At 62.7% G+C, this 22,610-nt stretch overlaps 2 protein-coding genes across 4 annotated transcripts; both read right to left on the bottom strand.

The window, feature by feature from the left end:
* Positions 1-1,756: 1,756 nt before the first annotated feature.
* CLIP3 (CAP-Gly domain containing linker protein 3) lies at positions 1,757-11,997 on the bottom strand. Its single transcript, XM_030006807.2, is given in 16 exon segments — positions 1,757-3,076; positions 3,189-3,261; positions 3,893-3,957; positions 4,157-4,176; positions 4,178-4,283; positions 5,000-5,126; positions 5,698-5,768; positions 5,770-5,821; positions 6,434-6,470; positions 6,472-6,570; positions 7,340-7,576; positions 8,868-8,986; positions 9,813-9,974; positions 10,558-10,651; positions 11,143-11,282; positions 11,835-11,997. Coding segments are annotated over 16 exon segments (1,524 nt in total). The 5' UTR covers positions 11,902-11,997; the 3' UTR covers positions 1,757-3,021.
* A 7,676-nt stretch (positions 11,998-19,673) lies between these two features.
* On the bottom strand, positions 19,674-22,206 carry THAP8 (THAP domain containing 8). 3 transcript variants are annotated; one of them, XM_030006797.2, is made up of 4 exons: positions 22,078-22,205; positions 21,662-21,848; positions 20,498-21,112; positions 19,674-20,229 (listed from the first exon to the last, which is right to left on the bottom strand). In XM_030006797.2, exons 1-4 carry the CDS (start codon positions 22,158-22,160, stop codon positions 20,083-20,085), a joined length of 1,032 nt encoding a protein of 343 aa, XP_029862657.1. In that variant the 5' UTR covers positions 22,161-22,205; the 3' UTR covers positions 19,674-20,082. The 3 variants fall into 3 exon arrangements, with proteins under 3 accessions (XP_029862657.1, XP_029862658.1, XP_040977850.1); XM_030006798.2 differs by lacking the exon at positions 22,078-22,205 and adding an exon at positions 22,013-22,032; XM_041121916.1 differs by having other exon boundaries at positions 20,116-20,369; positions 22,078-22,206.
* Positions 22,207-22,610: the final 404 nt, after the last annotated feature.

The following is a 22,610-nucleotide window of genomic DNA, read 5'->3' as shown; positions in this document are numbered from 1 at the left end:
CTCTTTCCCCTCACCTGATGGCACTGATGACGCCCCCCAGGACCCCCATGGCCCCCCCCGGCGCCGCCCCCGCGCCCCCCTGCACCGCCACCGCTCAGCAGCCCCCCCCAGCACCGAACCGATGCCCCCGGGGAGCCCCCCCCCCACCCCCTCCGCCTCCCCCCCCCCCCAGCAACCCCTTCACCAGAAACATGGTCCCCACAAAGGGGGGCACTGGGAGCACTGGGGGGTTACTGGGAGCACTGGGGGGCTGTTGGGAGTGCTGGGGGAGCACTGGGGGGGGTACTAGAGGTTCCTGGGAGCACTGGGGGGCCACTGGGGGGTTACTGGGAGAGGCTGGAAGAAAAGAAGAAAACAGCGTTAGGTCGACGCCCTACAGCACCGTGGACTCCTCCAGACCCTATAGCCCCGCCCGGGGCCCTAGGACGCCCCCATCCCCCTCGGGCCCTACAGACACCCCTGGAACCTATAGACCCCCATTTTCTCTAAGCCCCGCCTGGACCCATAAGACACGCCCCCCATGAGCGCCTGAAGGATCCTAGAGAGCCCCCCCAAGCTCTGTACATAACACCCACCACACCCCCCCAGCACTACAGACCTCCCGGGTTCTATAGACACCCACGGCCCCTACATACACCTGGGGTCCTACAGACCCCCCCCGGGCCCTATAGATCCCCCCCAGCCCTATGGATCCCCCCAGCCCTAGAGACCCTCCTGGCCCCTGTAGATCCCCCCAGCCCTATGGGTCTTCCCCGGGCCCCATAGATCCTCCCGGGCCCTGCAGACCCCCCCTGGGCCCTATGGATCCCCTCCCAGCCCCACAGATATCCCCCCCACCGCGGGATGGGGGGGACTCAGCCCCTCCCGCCTGCGGGTGCGGATTTCCGGGAACCGGGCGGGGCCGGAGCTGAGTCACGGAGCCGTTGTGGGGAGGAAGGACCGGGGGGGACCCCGGGGAGGGGGAGGAGGGGGGGATGTCGGTCCCCGGGGGGAGTCCCGGGGGGGTCTCGGTACCTGCGGGCCCGGCGGCGGCGCGGAGCGACTGCGGGACCCGCCCCGGGGACTCAGGCGTCCGCGAGCGCGGAGGGGGGCGTGGCCGGGGCGCTGAGGGGGCGGGGCCGAGCGGGCTCAAGCAGCGCGGCGCGCTGGCGGGAAGGAAGGGGGCGGGACCAAGAGCCCGGGGCGGAGCCAGGCAGTCGGTGTGGGCGTACTCGGGGAAGAGGGCACCCCCCTTCTGGTCGCGCGTCTGACGCCACCGCGCCGCGCCGGAACAAGATGGCGGCGCTGGAGCGGCGGGGTGGGGGGCCTACTCCCCCAGTCCGTGTGTCCCCTAGCCCGTGTCCTCCCCCCGATCTCCCCCCAGCCGTGGACTCCCCCTGTCCCAGTGACCTCACTGGGACCCCACGCCCCCCCATGTACCCCTCCAGCTTTGGGGTCCCCCCCCCTCCTCCATGTCGCCACCCCAGCTTTGGGGTCTCCCCCAGATTTTGGGTGCCCCCACAGCCCCCCAAGTCCCCCCCCCCAGCTTTGGGGCTTTCCCCCATCCCCCGAGTCCTCCCCCAGCTTTGGGGTCCCCCCACAACCCCCTGAGCCCCCCCCAGGTTCGGGGTGCCCCCCTCCCCTGTATCCCTCCCCAGCTTTGGGGTCTCTGCCCCAGATTTGGGGTCCCCCCCCAGCCCCCCACATCTTTGGGGCCCTCCCCCATCCCCCGAGCCCCCCCCCCCCCCAGCTTTGGGGTCCCCCCCCAGAGCCGTGGGACGTATAAAGGTGTTTATTGGTGGCAGAAGCGGGTCCGGGGGGGACCATGCGGCAGCGGGGGGGCAGGGCACGGGCGGGGGGATGGGGACATTAAAGCCACTCACACGATCGCAGGGGGATGGGATGTTATTGCTACTGCGGGGGGGGGGGGGGGGCCCGGACGCCTGGGTCCCTTTTTTTTTGGGGGGGGGTCCTCAACCCCACTAGCAGCCACTGGAGTATCCACCAAACCAGTTTTCCATAAAATGCCCCCCCCCCCCCCGGGTATAATCAGTAGTTTCCAGAGTTAACGGCTCAAGAACAGGTTTGCGGCAGGTCCCTGGCATAAATCCCTCTTCTCCCAATTGTAGTCAGCAGCTTCCAGTGTGAACAACCCAAAACGCGGGGGGGGGGGGGGGGGGGAGGGGCAGGTTGGCATTGGCTCACTCCTCACAAGCGTAATCAGTGGGTTCCAGAGTGAACCGCCTGGAGGAACCGGGCTTAGCGGGGCCCAGAAATATTCTGGGAGGGATCCTGGCATCAATTCCCTGTAACTAATCAGTAGGTTCCAGAATGAGCAGCCCAATATGGGGAGGAGGGGGCAGAGGGGCTTGTGGGTGGGGCTGGCAGCAACACCCCATCACTGTAATCAGTAGGTTCCAGGGTGAACAGCCCAAAACAGGTGTTAAGAGGGTGGTCAGAGGGGCAGGCGTCAGCTCACCCCCATCGCTGTAATCAGTAGGTTCCAGAGTGAACAGCCACAAAAGAGGGCTGGGGGGGCAGGGTGCAAAGGTGGTTGGGGGCTGGCATCAACTCATCCCATCACTGTAATCAGTAGGCTCCAGAGAGAGCAGCCCAAAGGGGGGGGGGGGGGGGGGGGGGGGGGGAGGGGCTGGCACCAGCTAATCCCCATCACTGTTATCAGTATGTTCCATGGTGAACAGCCCAAAATGAGTGGGTGGGTGGGGGTGTGTGTCTTGGCACCAGCAAATCCCCATCACTGTTATCAGTAGGTTCAAGGGTGAACAGCCCAAAACAGGGGTCAGGGGAGAGGCTGGCTGGCCTCAACTCACCCCCCCTGCCACCCTGTCGCTGTAATAAGTAGGTTCCAGAGTCAACAGCCTGGCGCAAAGGGAGTCAGGGTTTGGGGCAGGGGGGGGAAGGGGTGTCACATCACGTCTCCCCCCCCCCAGGGCGGGGGGGGAGGGGAGGGGACCAAGGGCACTGGGTGGGGGAGGGGTGGCAGGGGGGTGGGAGGGGCCCAGCGAGGCCGGGGGGGCGGGGTTAGGACTGCATCTCGGCCCGCAGCATCCAGGGGAACCAGCAGCAGAAGAGTAACCTGGGGACAGAGGGGTCACCATGGGGCAGGGTGGGGTGGGGGGAGGACACACACCAGGAGTGTCCCCATGTCCCCCCCCACACCCCCCCCCAGTGTGTCACCCCCACCACACCTGGAGAAGGAGCTCTCTGAGGTGATGTCCTTCGGGGTCCGCACCGCCGGGAAGTTGCGCTTGGGCTGTGACACTGTGGGGACATCGGGGGGGACACGGGGGGGGGGGGGACAACACAACACACACACACACACACAGTCACAGCCCCTCTGCCCCCCGCCAGCCATTGTGGGGGTGGGGAAATGGGGGCAGGGTCCGGCCAGCCAATCAGTGGGAGGTTTCACCCTCCAGCTGGCCAATGGGGTGGGTGGGGAAAGCTTGGCCAATCAGCAGAGGCCTGGGGTGGGGGGTGTGGCTGTCTTGCTAGCCAGTCAGCAGGGGGATAGGCTGCCTGCTGGCCAATCAGCTGCTCCATGCCCTGCTAGCCAATCAACAGCAAAACCCTCTGCCCTGCCAGCTAATCCAAAGTGAGCCCTCCTCCTGCTGGCCAATCAGCAACAAACCATCCCATCCTGGCCAATCAGCAGTCCCCCATAATACCCCCCAGCCAATTAGCAGTCCCCCATAATACCCACCAGCCAATCAGAAGTAGCCCACCCTACCAACCAGCCAATCAGCAGTACCCCACCCACCAGCCCATCATGAGGGCCCACCAACCAATCCCGAAGGCCGCACCCCACCCACCAGCCAGTCAACAGCACCCCACCCACTGACCAATCAGCAGTGCCCCAGCCCCTTCCCCCCAGCAGCCAATCAGCACGCACCAGTGACCTGCTGCACCTTCTTTTCTGGGGTGCCATCCCCCGGCTCCTCCCTGGGACCCCCGACCCTGGGGGGGGGGGCGGCAAATGTCACCGGGGGGACACACATGGGACAGAGACCTGACCCCCCTCTGCCCCCCCCGCCCCTCCTTGTCCCCCCCCGGCCCCCACCCCCCAATATCCCCCAAAGCCCCCCTGTGTCCCCCCAATGTCCCCCCCCCAGCAATGTGTCCCCCCCCAATGTTGTGTGTGTGTGTGTCCCGTTACCTCTGCACACGGGAGGGGGGGAGCGAAGACACCGTGTTTGGGGGGGCAGGAGAAGTACCGCACCCCGAAAACAGAGCCGTCGTGTTTCCCCCCGGCTGAGTCCAGCTCCACCCCGAACCAGTACCCCTGGGGGGGGGGGGGGGCAGGTTGGGGGGGGTCCTATCGGGGGGGGGAGTGTCCCAGGGTGGGGGGTCCCATGATGGGGGGAGTGTCCCATGAGGGGGGGTCTTATGAGGGGGTTCTCATGGGGGGGTGTCCCATGGTGGGGGTACTGGGGGGGTCCCAGGTTGGGGGGGCTCCCGGGGGGGTCCTGGGATGTGGGGAGATCCCATGGTGGGGGGGGTCCAAGGGTGCAGTTCCAAGGTGGGGGGGGGGCATCCCAGGGGGTCAGTCCCCGGGGGGTGTCCCGGGGGGGGGTCCCAGGGTTTGGGGGGGTCCCAGGGGGGTTCTGGGTGGGCGGGCGGTCCAATGGGGGGATCCCAAGGAGGGGGGGTCCCAGGGTGGGAGGGGGTCCCGGGGGGGGTCCCATTGTGGGGGGGTCCCACACGGTCCACACCATGAGAGGGTCCTGGGGGGGGGTCACAGGTTGGGGGGGGGAGTGTCCCATGGGGGGAGGGGTCCAAAGGGGGTCTCGGGGTGGCGGGGGGCGTGCAAGGGGGGGTTCCCATGGGGGTGTCCCGGGAGGGGGTCCGAGGGTGTGGGGAGGGGGATGTCCCACGGGGGGAGCCCAAGGAGGTCTGTCCTGGGCGAGTCCCACAGGGTCAGTCCCACGGAGGGGGTCTGGGGCGGGGTCCCCAGGTTGGGGGGGGTCCCAGGGGGGTCCCGGGGCGGTCCCTCTCACCAGGGGCGAAGTCAGTGCGCCCATAGAACCGGGCCCGCCCCGGGCGCTGTCCGGCCACCAGCACCGCATCCCCCGGGGCCACGCGGCGCCCCTCCCGGTCCAGCCACGCCCCACCACGCTTCCGGGGCGCTGCGGGGGGGGGGGGGAATCAGACCGGCCACACCCACTGCACGGCCACACCCCTCGGCCCTCCCGGTGCAGCCACCCCCCTCCTTACAGGTGTGGCCGAGGGGTGGGGTCACGCACACCACCACCCCTGCCTAGCCCCACCCACTCACAGCCACACCCCCACCCTGACCCTACCTCCCGATGAGCCTGCCAGGGGCAGAGTCGGGTGGGACACGCCCCCTCCCAGGCACCACCCTGTACAGCTCCACCCCCCCATGCACCCCACCCTGGCAGGCCCCGCCCCCATCCATAACCCGGGTGTGGCAGCACAGGGGGTGGGGCTAAAGCAGAGCACTCCCCTCTGCCCGAACTCCACCCCCTTCTGTGGGTGGGCGGGGTTTCACATTCCCCGCCCCCAGCCAGCCAATCCTGAGGCTCCCTGCTCTCCTCCAATGAGCATGCAGGGGGGCGGAGCCAAGGGGAAGCACAAAGTAAAGGGGATGGGGTGAGGGGGATGGGGGGTGGGGGGGGAACGGACAGGACCCAGGGGTCCGGGGCGTGGCAGGGCGTGGTAGGCCGAGGCAGGGCATACCTCTCTTGTCCTTCCGGGCCTTGTGGGGGGCTCGGGCCGGGGGTCCCGGGGGGCTGCGGGGGGGGGGAGGGCGCTGGGGGCTGCTCCTCCGCCTTGGAGATCTTGGAGACAGAGGCGAAGACACCTGCGGGTGGGTGACATCAGACCAGTACGGACCAGTACACACACCAGTGTGGACCAGTACACAATAGTGTGGACCAGTAGGGACCAGTACAGACTGGTACACACACACCAGTACGGACCAGTACACACACCAGTGTGGACCAATACGCACCAGTATGGACCAGTACAGACCAGTACACACACACCAGTGTGGACCAGTACACACACCGGTGTGGACCAGTACACACCAGTATGGACCAGTACACACACCAGTGTGGACCACTACACACCAGTATGGACCAGTATGGACCAGTACACACCAGTATGGGTTATTACCATGCAGTATGCCAGTACCAGCCATCCAGGCAGACTTGTATGCACCAGTACAGACCAGTGTAACCCACTATAACCCACTACATCCCAGGGACACAGGAGCCTAACTGACACCACCACCCCCCCCATGCCCCCCCAAAAAAGGGTCCCAGCCAGCCAAGCGCCGCCCCCCCGCCAGGGGATTCCCCCCCCAATGTCCCACCATCCATCCCCAGAGGGACCAGGACATCCGGGGGTGTCCCCAAGGGACCCAGGCATCTGGGTCCTGTGCCCCCACCCCCGGGGTCCCTGGGGTCCCTACCCTGTTTGGGGGGGCAGATGAAGTAGCGGACCCCCCCCCACGCTGCCGTCGTTCTTGCCCTCAGGCTCGTCCAGCTCCACTCCAGCCCACTGCCCGCTGGCAAACGCCGTGGTGCCGCAGAAACGCAGGGTCCCCACCTTGGGGGGGGGACACGACATGGCAGCCCTGGGTGACCCCTGCACCCCCCAGATCCTCCCCTCCACCCCCAAAATCTTCATTATCCCCCTTCCGATGTGGAGGGTGCAGCAGATGGCTGCACTGGGGCTGGGTGCTGCTGGGTCCTTGCACCCCTGGGGGTCCCACCACCCGTGTGTACCCCAGGAACATCTCTGTGCACCCCAAAACCTTCTATGCACCCCAAAACCCCATTATTCACTCCAAAACCCACTTCTGATCCCAAATACTTCCCATGCCATGCCTGCATCCCCACGCAGAACATCCTGTGGTTGCACGGGTCCTGCCTGCGCCCCCCCCACCTTGGGTGCTGCTGCACCCCTGCACCCCTGGGACCCCCCCAAAACCATCTGTGCAACCTAAAACCCCCTCTATCTAACCCAAAACCCCATTATGTACCCCAAACCCCTCCTTTCACCCCCAGTTCCCCCCATGCCATACCTTCATTCCCACACAGAGCATCCTGCCATTCCACGGGTGCTGCCTGCATCCCGCTTGGGTGCTGCTGCGCCCCAGCACCCCTGGGACCCCCCCCAGCCCCCCACAAATCTGTGCACCCTGAAACCCCATCTATCCACCCCAAAACCCCACTATTCACCCCCAAAACCCACTCTGGAGCCCAGTTCCCCCCACGCAGAGCATCCTGCCATTGTATGGGTGCTGCCTGCACCCCGTTTGGGTGCCGCCCCCCCCCCGCCCCGTCCCTACGTCCCCCACTCGCATCCCCCCCACCTTTCCACCGTCAACTTGGACGCGGTCGCCCAGCTGGAGGCCGAGGCAGAGCAGCATGAGGTTCCCGGGTAGGTTGTCGTAGTTGGGCAGGGTGACGCGGGGGAGGCTGCAGCTCAGGGGGACGGCATCCAGCAGCAGCTGTCGCAGCTCCCGCGCCGCCAGCGCCGCCTCCGCCTTGTCCAGCGCCATGTCCGTAGGGTCCGGCACCACCTCGGCCGCCACCTGACCCTTGCTGTTCTGTGGGGGGGCGGGTGGGAAAAAAAAAGGGTGGGGGTCTGTTTGGGGGTAACTGGTGGGAGAAGGCACCCATGTGGCACCCTGACACCCCTGGGTGTCATCACAGCCCCCTGAGACCCACAATAATGTGATGCCCACAATAATGCTGGTACCCCCATGCCCCCCCGTACCCCTCTGTACCCCCAATAGCTCTGACACCCCAATAGCCCCCAGGCCCCGCAATACCCCCCAGCCCCCCTAATCCCTCCCAATCCCCCTCAATATCCCCAATAGCCCCATGCCCCAAATACCCCAAATATTCCTAATACCTCCCAAAACTCCAATCTGTCCCAATGCCCCCAATACCCCCCAGTACCCCCAATACCTCCCTGTACCCCCAATCCCTCCCAAGAACTCCAATACCCCTCGGTACCCCCAATACTCCAATACCCCAGTCTTTCCCAATTCCTCCCAATCACCCCCCAATCCCCCCCAACCCCTCCCAGCCCCTTCCAATAGCCCCAATACCTGCCCAGTACCCCCCCAATTCCCCAGTGCCTCTGATACCCCAGTAACCCTCAGTATGCCCAATACCCCCAAAAGCCCCCATACCCCCCAATCCCCCTAATTCCAACACCCCTCCATACCCCAGTCCCTCCCAATCCCCCCCTGCCCCCAATACCCTGAATATTCCTAATACCCCCAAAAACCCAAGTAGCCCCCCAATACCCCAATCCCTCCCAATGCTTCTAATACCCCTCAGAAGCCCCAGGATCCCAATACCCCCCAATATCCCAAATACCCCCCAGTAACGCCAAAATGCTGCAATACCCCCAGTATAGCAATCCCTCCCAATCCCACACAGTCCCTCCACCCCTCTTAATACCCCCTGTACCCCAGTCCCTCCCAATCCCCCCAATCCCCCTCAATACCCCATTACACCCCCCAATACCCCAATCCCTCCCAATACACTCCAACACTCCCCAGTACCCCAATCCCCCCCAACACCCCTCAATACCCCCCAGTACCCCAATCCCTCCCAATCCTCCCAATAACTCAATATGCCCCAACACCCCTCAATCCCCCAATCCCTCCCAATCCCCCCCAACACTCCTCAACACCCCCAACATCCTAATCCCCCCCCAGCATCCCCCACCCCCATCCCAATCTCCCCCCACTACCCCAATCCCTCCCAATTCCCCACAACATCTCAGTACACCATTACACCCCCAAAACCCCAACCCCTCCCAGTGACCCCGATACCCCCCAATCCCCCAACCCCCCCGATGCCCCCCCCCAACCCCCGCGGTACCCGGAGGGCAGGATCGGCCCCGTGCTCCAGCAGGCAGCGCACAGCCCCCAGGCAGAGGTTGGAGGCAGCAATGTGCAGTGCCGTCCCGTGGCTGAAGTCGCTGCAGGTCGAGTGCAGCACTGTGGGGGGAAACTGAGGCACGGCCCACCCCGGAGAGAGAGGAGGGGGGCTGCAGGGGGAACCTGGGCTCCTGGCCCCACAGACACCAGCACCCTGTCCTATGGGACCGCAGTGTCCCGACCCCCACTGGGGACCCCGGCGTCCTGGCCCTGGGGACACCCATGTCCTGCAGCCCAGAGGACCCCAGTGTTCTTGCCTCCCGGGACCCCAATGTTCTCCCCCTAAGAACCCCAATGTCCTGTGCCCCTGGGACCCCAATGTCCTGCTCCCCTAGGGACCCCAATGTCCTTCCCCCAAGGGACCCCAGTGTCCTTTCCCCAGGGGATCCCGATGTCCTGCCCCCTGGGGACCCCAGTGTCTTTCCCCTCAGCGACCCAATGCTCTTTTCTCCAGGGACCCCAGTGTCCTTATCCCCTGGAACCCCAGTGTCCTGCTCCCAAGGGACCCCAGTGTCCTTCCCCAGGGGACCCCAATGTCCTGCGCCCAGGGACCCCAATGTCCTTTCCCCAGGGGCCCCCACTGTCCTTCCCCCAGGGACCCCAGTGTCCTTATCCCCTGGGACCCCAATCTCCTGCCCCCCAAGGGACCCAAGCGTCCTGCCCCTGAGGACCCCAATGTCCTGCACCCCTGGGACCCCCATGTCCTTCCCCTGGAACCCCAGTGTCCTTTCCCCAGTGTCCCCAGTGTCCTGCTCCCCTGGGACCCCAGTGTCCTGCCCCCCCAAGGGACCCCAGTGTCCTTCCCCTAGGGGACCCCAATGCTCTTCCCTCCAGGGCCCCCCAGTGTCCTGCCCCCAAGGGACCCTGGTGTGGGGGGACCCCTCACCTCGGGGGGCTGCCGCCCGCAGGAGTGTGCGGATGAGCTCGGGGACGTCGAAGTAGGCGGCGTAGTGGAGGGCGTTCATGTGGGTCCAGCGGCTCCGCAGCGTCACATCCCCCCCCAGTGCAAGCAGCCGCGTGGACAGACGCACTGCCGCTGCCGGGTCCCCTGGGAGTCCGCAACACCCGGCATGGGGACCGGGACATCACCCGGGGGGCACCCGCCGTGGGGATGGGGATGGGGGGATGGTGCTGCCCTGGGTGGGGGGGGGGAGGGGGCACTGGGGGTGGTGGGGAGAGCAGGCATGGGGACGTAGGGACAGTGGGACTGGGGATGCCAGGTACTGGGGATGCTGGGGACATGGGGACACTGGGACGGGGGATGCTGGGGACATGGGGACACTGCCACTGTGGGGACACTGGGGAGATAGGGATGGTGGGACTGGGGATACTGGTGACATGAGGACACTGGGACTAGGGACACTAGGGACATGGGGACACTGGGACTGGGGATGCTGGGACTGGGGACACCAGGGACATGGGAATGCTGGGGACCGGGGTTACTGGGGACATGGGGATGCCGGGGACATGGGGACAGTGGGACTGGGGATGCTGGCGACATAGGGACACTGCCACTGTGAGGACACTGGGACTGGGAATGTTGGGAATATGGGGACACTGCCACTGTGGGGACACCAGGACTGGGGGATACTGGGGACATGGGGGACACGGGGACCCCACGTCCCACCCACCCACGCCGTGGGCACCAGCCTTGCAGGCGTAGTGCAACAGCGTCATGTCCGTCAGTCCATCCCGGTCATTCACGTGGCACCCGCGGCGCAGGATCTGCACAGTCACACCAGTTACACACCAGTTCCTCCCAGTTCCTCCCAGTCACCCCCCCCGCCCCGGGCTCCCAGTCACCCCCTACTAACTCCCCTGGGGCACTCAGTCACGTCCCCAGTGCTCCCAGTTACCTCCTAGTACCCTCCCACTGGCTCCCAGCTCCTTACCATTTCCCCTCACAGTGCTCCCAGTTACCTCCTAGTATCCTCCCTAGAGCTCCCAGCACCCCTCCCAGTGCTCCCAGTTACCTCCTAGTATCCTCCCTAGAGCTCCCAGCACCCCTCCCAGTGCTTCCAGTGACCTCCCAGTACCCTCCCTCAGGCTCCCGGTCCTCCCCAGTCCCCCTCCCAGTGCTCCCAGTTACCCCCCCACTCCCCATGGCACCTCATACATTTCCCCCTGCCCCCACGGCTCCCCCAGCATCCTGCCCCCACCATGACACCCTGACCCCCCAGCCCCCCTCCTCAGCACCCTGACCCACTCCCCCCCACCTCATTGCCGATCACATCGACGCTGTGCTGCACTTGGGGCACCCACTGGCGCAGGATGGCAAAGAGCTGGGGCACGGTGGTGCGAGGGTCCAGCAGGATCTCCCGGCACGCCGCGTCGTTCGGGTCGAAGAAGGTGAAGGCTGGGGGGGTGGACACAAGGAGGGGTGGGACAAAAGGAGGGGGTGTGTGTGGAGGGGCACCCCGTGGTGCACAAATTGCATATCAGCCATCGGAGAATCCCCACTTGGGGCCCCAGTGCCCACCCCATGGGGGTCACTTGCCATGGGGGGAGTCTCTGTGACAAAGGGGGGGAGGGGTGACTCTGTCCCCATGGGGGGGGGACTGTCCCCATGGGGGGCACCCAGCAATGCACAACCCCATAGCAGCCATCAGAGAACCCCCAAATTCCCACTTGGGACCCTCCCCCATGTGTGCCTTTTTTTTGGGGGGGGTCCGTGTCCCCATGGGGTCCCCTGTTCCCTGGGGAGGGTCCCTGTCCCCCCAGAGCGGGGGTGGGGAGTGTCAGGTCCCCCCCACTGCTCAACCCAATATCAGCCATCAGAGAATCCCCACTTGGGTCCCCTCCCAGCACCCCCCCCCCAGCTTTTTTTTTTTTGGAGGGGTCCCTATGGGGTCCCCTGGGGACACCTGCAACGAGCTGGGGGGGTCTTAGCATGGGGGGGGGGTCTCACCGTAGTCCTTGGGCAGGGGGGCGGGGGCGGCGGGGTGCACCATCGGCTTCTTGCGTCGCTCCACCATGGGGCTGGGGGGGTCGGGGGTCGGTGCCCCCCCCCGCCGGGAGCTCCCCCCCACGCTCCTTCGTCATGGCAACAGCCTGAGGGGGGAGGGGGGTGATGGGAGGGGGGGCAGCACCGGGGGTTGGTGGCTTTTGGGGGTGTCAACATCCCACCCCTTCTCCTGGCATGGGGGTACAGGAGGTGGGGGGAATGGGGGGGGCCCACTGGGGTGGTACTGGGATGGGATACTGGCATGGGGATACTGGCATGGGGATGGGATGCTGGGATGGGGGTACTGGGCTGGGGATACTGGGATGGGGATGGGATACTGGGCTGGGGATACTGGGATACGGGGATGGGGATACAGGGAAGGGGATACTGGGATGGGGATGGGATACTGGGATGGGGATACTGGGATGGGGATGGGATAGGGGGATGGGATACGGGGATGGGGATACAGGGAAGGGGATACTGGGATGGGGATGGGATACTGGGATGGAGATACTGGGATGGGATACGGGGATGGGGATACTGGGATACTGGGATAGGGATACAGGGATGGGGATACAGGGATAGGCAAGGGGATGGGGATACAGGGAAGGGGATACTGGGATGGGAATGGGATACTGGGATGGAGATACTGGGATAGGGATGGGATACAGGGATGGGACACGGGGATGGGGACACGGGGATGGGGACACTGGGGATGGAGATGGGATACAGGGATGGGGATACTGGGATGGGGATGGGATATGGGGATGGGACACGGGGATGGGGACACAGGGATGGGGACACTGGGATGGAGACACTGGGATACAGGGAGGGAGATACTGGGATGGGGATGGGATAGGGGGATGGGATACGGGGATGGGGATACTGGGATACTGGGATGGGGATACGGGGATGGGGATGGCATACAGGGATAGGCAAGGGGATGGGGATACAGGAAAGGGGATACTGGGATGGGGATGGGGTACAGGGATGAGGATACGGGGATGGGGATACAGGGATGGGGATACGGGGATGGGGATGGGGTACAGGGATGGGGATACGGGGATGGGGATGGGATACTGGAATGGGGATACTGGGATGCGGGTGGCGACCGGGCCCGAGGCACCAGGATGGGGCGGGGGCAACGGGCAGGGGAGCCGCGCTGGGCCCAGGCCGGGGCGCGGTGATGCGCCGGGACCGGGACCGGGGCCGGGGCCGGGGCCGGGGCCGGGGCCGGGCTGGCGGTACCCGGGATGCGGTGGGGTGGGCTGGGGCAGGGGTCCCGGTCCCCCACCCCGGTTCCCCCGGCCCCGGCCCCCGCCCCCCCCCCCGCCCGGTACCTGCTGGGGACGCGGCCGGCGGGCTGGGCTGGGCGCAGCGCGCATGCGCGACCCGCCCGGAGGGGCAGGGGGGGGCTGGGGGGGGACTGCGGGGCGGGGCCTGAAGGGGCGGGGCGGGGCTGGGGGGGGGGCCAATGGCGGCGCCAGGGGGGCTGCCAGCGGCTGCAGGGGGCGGGGCGGGGGGCGCCGGTATGGAGTCAGGGGGTCGGGGGGTCGTTTAGGTCGGGAAAGACCTTCGAGACCATCGAGTCCAGCCGTCATCCATGCCCACTAAACCATGTCCTGGAGCGCCTCGACTACGTGCTTTTTGAACACCTCCAGGGATGGTGACTCAACCGCTTCCCTGGGCAGCCTGTTCCAATGCCTGACAACCTTCTCAGTAAAAAAATTTTTCCTAATATCGAACCTAAATCTCCCTTGCCGCAACTTGAGGCCGTTTCCTCTCGTCCTACCACCAGCCACCTGACAGAAGAGACCAGCACCCACCTCATTACAACCCCCTTTAGCTAGTTGTAGAGAGCGATGAGGTCTCCCCTCAGCGTCCTTTTCTCCAGACTAAACAACCCCAGCTCCCTCAGCCGTTCCTCATAGGGCTTGTGCTCCAGGCCCTTCACCAGCTTCGTTGCCCTTCTCTGGACATGCTCCAGCACCTCAATGTCTTTCTTGTAGTGAGGGGCCCAAAACTGAATACAGTACTCGAGGTGCGGCCTCACCAGTGCCGAGTACAGGGGAACAATCACTTCCCTAGTCCTGCCGGCCACACCATTTCTGATACAGGCCAGGATGCCATCGGCCTTCTTGGCCACCTGGGCACACTGCTGGCTCATATTCAGCCGGCTGTCAGCCAGCACCCCCAGGTCTTTCTCTGCCGGGCAGCTTTCCAGCCGCTCTTCCCCAAGCCCATAGCGCCGCACGGGGTCGCCGTGACCAAAGCGCAGGACCCAGCACTCGGCCTCATTGAACTTCATACAATTGGCCTCGGCCCATCGATCCAGCCTGTCCAGATATCTCTGTAGAGCCTTCCTACCCTCAAGCAGATTGACCCTGCATCCCAACTTGGTGTCATCTGCAAACTTGCTGAGGGTGCACTCAATCCCCTCGTCCAAATCATCGATAAAGATATTAAACAGATCTGGGCCCAACACCGAGCCCTGGGGAACACCACTAGCGACCCGCCACCAACCGGATTTAACCCCATTCACCACAACCCTCTGGGCTCATCCAGCCAGCCAGTTTTTCACCCAGCAAAGAGTACACTTGTCCAAGCCAGGAGACGCCAGCTTCTCAAGGAGTATGCCATGAGAGACAGTGTCAAAGGCCTTGCTGAAGTCAAGGTAGGTAACATCCACAGCCTTTCCCTCATCCACTAGGTGGGTCACCCGGTCATAGAAGGAGATCAGGTTGGTCAAGCAGGACCTGCCTTTCGTAAACCCATGCTGACCGGGCCCGATCCCCTGCTTGTCCCGGACTTGCCACATGAGCGCTCTCAAGACAAACCGTTCCATAATCTTCCCCGGTACCGAGGTCAGGCTGGCAGGCCCGTAGTTCCCCGGATCCTCCCTCCGACCCTTCTTGTAAGTGGCCGTCACACTGGCGAGCCTCCAGTCCTCTGGGACCTCCCCCGTTGACCAGGATCGCCGATAGATGATGGAGAGCGGCTTGGCAAGCACCTCCACCAGTTCCCTCAGTACTCTTGGATGGATCCCATCTGGTCCCATAGATTTGTGAGTGTCCAGATGGTGTAGTAGGTCACTAACTATTTCTTCCTGGATTAAGGGGGGTATATTCTGCTCTTCATCCTCACCTTCCAGCTCAGGAGGCAGAGTACCCTGAGGATAACTGGTCTCCCTATTAAAGACTGAGGCAAAGGCGGCATTAAGTACCTCAGCCTTTTCCTCACCTCTGGTGGCAACGTTCCCTTCTGTATCCATTAAAGGATAGATATTCTCCTTGGGATTCTTTTTACTGTTAACATATTTGTAAAAACATTTTTTGTTGTCTCTTACGACAGTGGCCAGGTTTAGTTCTAGCTGAGCTTTTGCCTTTCTAATTTCCTCTCTGCATGACCTAACAAGATCCCTGTACTCCTCCCAAGTTGCCCGCCCTTTCTTCCAGAGATGATAAACTCTCCTTTTTTTCTTGACTCCTAGCAAAAGCTCCCTGTTCAGCCAGGCCGGTCGTTTTCCTCGGCAGTTCAACTTGCGGCACGGGGGAATAGCCTGGTCCTGAGCCGTTAAGATTTCCTTCTTAAAGAATGTCCATCCCTCCTGGACCCCTTTGCCCTTCAGGACCGTCTCCCAAGGGACTCTCTCAAACAGTGCCTCAAAGAGGCCAAAGTTTGCCCTCCGGAAGTCCATAGCGATGGTTTTGCTAACCCCCTTCCTTGCCTCACCAAGAATTGAGAATTCTATCATTTCACGGTCGCTAAGCCCAAGACAGCCTCCGACCATCACACCTCCCACCAGTCCTTCCCTGTTCGTAAACAACAGATCTAGCAGGGCTCCTCCCCTGGTTGGCTCACCCAGCAGCTGTGTCGGGAAGTTATCTTCCACACACTCCAGGATCCTCCTACGTTGTTTACTCTCTGCTGTGTTGTATTTCCAGCAGATGTCTGGAAAGTTGAAGTCCCCCATGAGAACAAGGGCACACAATTCTGAGACTACTGCCAGCCAGTTGTAGAACAATTCATCTGTCTCTTCAGCCTGGTCGGGCAGTCTATAACAGACTCCCACCATGATATCTGCCTTATCGGCCTTCCCTCTCATCCTCACCCATAAGCACCCCACCTTGTCATCACAATCGTGTAGCTCTGTACAGTCCAAACCCTCCCTAACATAGAGAGCCACCCTACCACCTCTTCTACCTTGCCTATCCCTTCTGAAGAGCTTATAGCCATCCATTGCAGCACTCCGGTCACAGGAGTCATCCCACCATGTTTCTGTGATGGTGACTAAGTCATATCTATCCTGCTGCACGATGGCTTCCAGCTCCTCCTGTTTATCGCCCATGCTGCGTGCATTGGCAGAGATGCATTGAGCCGGCCTATCGAATCCACCCCTGACATTGGCACGCTGCCCCCAGGCTCATCTCTGGTGCACCTAGTCTTATCCCTTACCCCCTTCAAACCTAGTTTAAAGCCCTCTCTATGAGCCCCAACATCTCACGAGCGAGGATTCTTTTACCCCTTTGAGATAGCTGGGTACCATCTGTCACTAGCAAGCCCGGTGCCGTGTAAACCTCCCCGTGATCAAAAAACCCCAAATGCCACCGATGGTACCAGCCTCTGAGCCACATATTAACCAGGTATGTTTTCCTGTTCCTTTCAGTACATTTCCCTGCCACTAAGGGATTGAGGAAAACACTACTTGTGCTCCTTCCACTAATCACCCCAGTGCCCTGAAGTCCCTTTTGATTGCCTTTGGATTTCTCCCTGCAATCTCATCACTGCCAACCTGCACAACCAGCAATGGGTAATAATCAGAGGTCCGAACCAGACCCAGGAGTTCCCTGGTAATGTCTTTTACCTGGACCCCAGGGAGGCAGCAGACTTTCCTGCGGGATGGGTCAGGACTGTATATTGGGCCCTCTGTGCCCCTCAGAAGGGAGTTGCCTACAACAATTACCCTCCTTTTTCTTTTTTCAGAGGCTGTGAGAATGCGTGGGGCTGCCCAACTGAGCCTAGGCACCTCCCTGGATAGGGCTTCACCTACACCCTGATCTTCATTGACCTGGTCCTCAAGTTCCGGAGCCCCATACCTGTTGCGTAGGGGCAACTGGGAAGGTGAGGGAGGCCTCCCAGAGCAGGGACCTGTATCCATTCCCCTCCATCTCTTAGGTACCCTCCTGCCTGGTGGCAAGGGGGCAGGGGAACCTCCGCTTCTTGCGGAGCCTCCATCCGCTGCCTCTGCCTCAGGGATGGTAGGGTGTGGGTCCACCAATCTATCTCCCTCTCACGCTCCCTGATACTCCTCAACCTTTCCACTTCCTCCTTCAGCTCTGCCACCAGGCTGAGCAGATCAGCTACCTGGTCACATCTCACACAAGAGGTGTCCCCGCTGCCCTCCATCATCAGTGATAGACTCAGGCACTCCCTGCAGCCAGAGACCTGGACAGCTGCACATTTACATGGGAGCTCTGTCTGCGTTGCCACATTTTTCCTAACAACAGCTTTCCCCTGAGTGGCAGCCATACCGGGGTCTCCCTCTGGGCCCATGCCCACGACTGAGTAGCCTTCCCTGACGTGCGGAAACAGACTCCACAATCAGTGAGATTGTAAAGTAGGTATGTTTATTCAGCGCTGGGCAGCACGGGGGGGTACTCCCACCAAAGTCGTGCGCACCCAACTCGGCAGTTCGCTTCAAGTTTATACAGTCAAGTGTTACATATTCACAATACGCCTATAGATATGCATGACCTATCCCCGCTTCATATTAAAATTAGCTCCGAGAGGTCATTTCCATAGTCTCCTCTCAACTGCGCTTGCGCAGTGCCTCTTTATGGTGGTCGTCTGGTGGTCGCAGAGATGAAGATAGATGACTCCTCTTCGTCACCGCTAGTAACCTCTTTTCTTGCACAGGCTCAGTGATTTCTTGGTATTCACCCAAGCCGCAAGACCAGTCTTAGCTGGCTCTTGGGGCCAGCTCCTGCTTCTTATCAGGAACTGTCTCTACCTCATTGGCTGGTTCTTAGGACCAGCTCTTCTTATCAAGGACTGTCTCTATGTCAGCTAATTTCAACAATGTAAGCGCTAAACATCATCTTTCATCCCCCTTTATTATGTCTACTGAGATTCTTTTGACTCCCCTTGTCTCATCCCGAGCTGGGAAAGGGGGGGCTGTGCAAGCTACCCACGCCGCGCTCCTGGTCACCGGTGCTCCTCAGGGCCGTTTAAATCTCCCACAGCTGCCCATGGCAAAGCCCATGCCATGTCATCCTCTCTCGCAAGAGCTCCGGGAACCTCCCGGTCTGCCTCAATCCAGCGCTTCGCTGCCAACTTACCATTGCCTCTGCTGGCCTCGCTGCTGCTGATGAGCAGCTATAGGGGATGATGAGCTGCGATGGGGGCTATGGGGGCTATAGGGGCTGCAGAGCAATTACAGGGGCTATAGGGGCTGCTATAGGGCACCATATGGGATGAGAAGTGGCAACAGTGGCTGCTATAGGGGACCATAGGGGATGACAAGCGGCTATAGGGGCTGCAGAGCAGCTATAGGGATCATAGGGGATGATGAGCAGCTATGGGGGCTACTATAGGGAACCATAGGGGACAATGAGTGGCTACAGAGGTTGCTATAGGGGACCATATAGGATGAGAGTGGCTATAGGGCCTACAGGGGCAGCAATAGGGGACCATAGGGGAGTGGCTATAGGAGTTGCTATAGGGGACCATAGGGGATGATGAGTGGCTATGGGGGCTGCAGAGCAGCTATAGGGGACTGCAGGGGATGGTGAGTGGCTATGGGGGCTACAGAGCAGCTGTAGGGGACCATAGGGGATGATGAGCAGCTACAATATCTATGGGGGCTATAGGGGATGATGAGCAGTTATAGATGGCTGTGAGGATTATGGGGGCTATAGTGGTGCAAGAGCGGTTCTAGGAGATACGGGGGACATAGGGACCAGTAAAAGGGCTATGGGGGCTCTACAGGAGCTGGTGCAGGGCTATAGAGGGCTATGGGGAGCTATAGGTGATGGAGAACAGCCATAAAGGCTGCAGGTGGCATACAGGGGCTGGAGAGCCGTTTTGGGGGCTGTAGAGGACTATGGGCAGCTGTGGGAGCTGGAGAGCAGCTATGGGGACCTATAGGCTTTGGGGAGGGGCTGCAGGGGCTACAGGGGGCCAGTCAGGGCTGAGAATGGGCTATAGGGGCTACCGAGGTCTGAGAGGGTCTATAGGGTGCTGGAAAGATGCTATAGGTGTTGGAGAGGGGCTATACGATTTGGAGCTGGAAGAGGACCCCAGGGGCTGGAGATCAGCCGTGGGGTGTATGGAGGCTATAGGGGACTACGGAAGCTGGGGAGCAGCTATAGGGAGGGGTACAGGGGGCTGCACAGGGGCTATAGGAGCTGGGGGAGGAGCTATAGAAACCCATAGGGGGTGTGGGAGGGGCTGTGGGACCTGTGGGAGAGGCTATAGGAAGCCTTATGGGCTGGGGGGTTGGATTATGGTGGCTACAGGGGCAAAGAGGCTGATCTAGGGTTCTATAGGGGCAGAGGCTATGGGGGAGGACATGTAGAGGCCTCTCATATCTGTAAGGCACAGGGGGTGTGGCCATTCTCAAGGGAACCACCCCTTTCACTGTCGTTAACTCTGGAACCTACTGACGGCTTGGGCCTGGCCGCAAGATGGAGATGGGGGCAGGGGGTAACAGAGCCACCCCCAGGAGAGGCCGACGTCCCCAAGGCCACCAGCAAGGGCCACCCCCCCACCCCGCAGTGTCACACACAGACCCCCCCCAGCTGCTCGCCTCCAGCATCCTTTATTAAAGCCAGGGGGAAGGGACATCTCTGTCCCCAAATTCTACCCGCTCCCCCCAGCCCAGTATCACAAAATAAACCTTAAATACAAAAATAAAGTGTTCCCTCCCCTGGGGTGCAGCACACATGGGTGGAGGGCAACTCAACTGAGCCCCCGCCCCCCAAAAAATAGGGGCACCAAGGTGGGGGACAAAGGGAGGGGTGGCACAAGGTGACCCTCTGCTGCAGGTGTGGGAGGGTGGCCACACAACTGGGGTGTCCCCAGGGGGTTGGGGGTGTCCCCCAGCTTCTGGGTGACACCCCCAGGCACAGCATGGTGTCCCCAGGGAGGACCACCCCCCCCCCCCGCAATGTCCCAGCAGGTTCCTGGTGACAGTGGCACCGGTGCCGCCACATCACAGCCGCTCCAGGCTGAGGCCACAGGTTGTCCCTGCCGGCGGTGGCACAGTGTAGACCAATGTCGCCTCCTCCTCCTCCTCCTGGCAGATGATGGTGACGGCACTGGCAGGATCTGCTGTCACCGGCCCCGGTTGCAGGCAGGCCTGGAAGTGGCGGTGGTGGTGGGGAGGTGATGGGGACAGAGGCGCCGTAGGGAAGTCCCCAAACTTGGGGACATGCCACGGTGTGACACCACAGGGCCACCTCTCTCTCCCCACAACCCCGGTGTTCAAACCAGCGGCACCTGATGAGGAATGACACCCACCAGGAAATGGCATCGCCCACCAGGAAACGGCATCACCCACCGGGAAATGGCGTCACCCCCCAGGTGTCACCTGCCAGTGTCCCCACCGTGTCCCCACTGTCACTTACCAGCTTGAGCCTCTCCTCAGAGAGCAGGCTCTCACGGCGCAGCTGCTCCACCAACCCCTCCATGGCTTCCAGCCGGGCGCGGTGCCGGCGTTGCCGCTGCTGCAGCACCTTCACCTTCCGCTGCAGCACCAGCACCACGCTGACAAGTTCCTCAGTGCTCAGCTCGCCCGGCGGTGACATTGACGTCACTGTTTTGGAAACAATGGGGACAGTGGAAACGATGGGCAGCGTCAAGGCCGAGGAGAGGACGGTTTCCGGCACCGTGACCGGTGTTGCGGGGATGGGCTCAAAATACGCTGGCGGCGGGCCGGCGACAGGCAGCTCAACAGTGACATCCTCCACCTGCTCCACTCGCCGGTGTGGTGATGGCGGTGGCAGCACAGCGGTGTAGCCCAGGGAAGGCTGTGGGTGGGCGGGGACCCCCTCGGGGCTGTCCACTGGGCCGAGCAGCGGCATCGCCGTGGCCGAGTCAGGTTCCAGGGCAACAGTTGTGGCCTCCGATGGGGCGCTTTCGGGGACGGCTGGCTGTCCTGGTATCACCGGCTCCTGGCTGCTCGCCGGCAGGGGCTGCTTAGGCTGGGTGGCGCCCGGCAGAGTGCTGGGACTCTCCCGTTTCTGTAGACAACCCCCAAAATTCCTGTTTCTGAAAGTTCTCACAGTGATATGCCGGAGTGGGGAGGGGCAGCAGTGCCAGTTCCTCCCCACAAGCCCCAACTCTGGGGACAAAAGCCACCCTGAGGTGACAACCCTCTCCTCCTGGGGACCTTCCAGACCCTTCTGGGGAGCTTCTCAATCCCTCGGGGGAACCTGTACACCCTTCCAAGACAACCTGCCACCCCATAAAGAGCTCCTAGTCCCTTCCGAGGTGGCTTCTAGAACCTTCTGGACCATTCCAGACCTCTCTGAGACAATCCACCATCCCCCAAAAGCTCTTAGCCCCTTGACGTAGCTTCTAGAACCTTCTAGACCCTTCTGGAGAGCTCTGAGATACTTCCAGGGGACCTTTCCCTCTCCAAGAACCTTCCAGACCTTTCTGAGGGAGCCTCTGGGGAGCTTCTAAATGCTTGTAGGCCCTTTGGTGGTGTGGTGTGTGTTCTAGACTGTTCTAGATTATTCTAGATGTTTCTAGGGGCTCTGCCAGTGGCAGTGGGGGGGGGGGCTTACCGGGGGGCTGTGGGGGAAGATGGTGGGGATGGCGTCAGGCCGCAGGTAACGGACGCCCCAGCGATATTGGAAGCAGGAGGGTTCGAAGTGGTCACTGCAGAGGTGCTGGTGACGGGTGGGCACCCAGTTCTCCCGCTGCATCTGCGTCAGCCATTGTCGCAGCCGCGCCGCGTCATGCAGCGGGAACCTGGAGGAGGAGGGGGATTAAGGGGACACTGGGGGGGGGGGCGGGCTCCCCTCCCCATCTTCTTGGGTGCCCCCACCCCAGGGTCCCCGTCCTACCCCCCCCCAGGCCCCACCCCAGAACCAGGCCCAGGCTAGGCCCAAGAACCCCCCCAGGTCCCTCCTCACGGTGGGCGGGTTTAAGGGCAGAGGCCACGCCCCCCCCGGCCCCTGCCGGCCTCCCCGGTACCGACTTGTAGAAGCTGAGGCGGCGGGCGGGCGGCCGGGCCTGCCCCGCCGCGTTGGAGCAGTGCGGGGCTCGGCAGTACTTGGGCATCGCCGCTGCCAGCTCACGCGATACGGCGGCGCGTTACGTCAGCACGCATGGCCGTCACCGTAGCAACGCTTGGCCCTTTCGAGGCGGCGCATGCGTACTGAGGAGGAAGGGGGCGTAGCCGCGGCAACGGGGCCTACACGTCGGGGCAGGAACGGGGAAGCCCCGTGGGCGTCCCCACACTCGCGACGGTCCCCGTTCTCCCGGGCTGTGCCCGGGGCGGGGGAAGCGAGGCCGTTTCCCACGCCGTTAATAACCACCTTCGACTCCGGCGGTGCCTTAATTACCGCCAGCGGCCACGGCCGGGCCAGTTGTGCCGAGTCCGCGGGGCCCGAACCCGTGGGCGGCCGGTGGGGCGGGAGGGGGGCGGGGCGGGGCGGGGGGGGGCGGGGTGGAGCCGGCGCCGGTTCGCCCCGCTATTGGCCGAGCGCGGCGTTGAGTGGCAGGAACCCG

This window comes from Aquila chrysaetos, unplaced genomic scaffold (assembly GCF_900496995.4).
Source record: "Aquila chrysaetos chrysaetos unplaced genomic scaffold, bAquChr1.4, whole genome shotgun sequence".
In the NCBI taxonomy this organism is placed as follows: Eukaryota; Metazoa; Chordata; class Aves; order Accipitriformes; family Accipitridae; genus Aquila; species Aquila chrysaetos.
The sequence above is the reverse complement of the archived record's forward strand: the minus strand, read 5'-3'. Positions and strand labels throughout refer to the sequence as shown.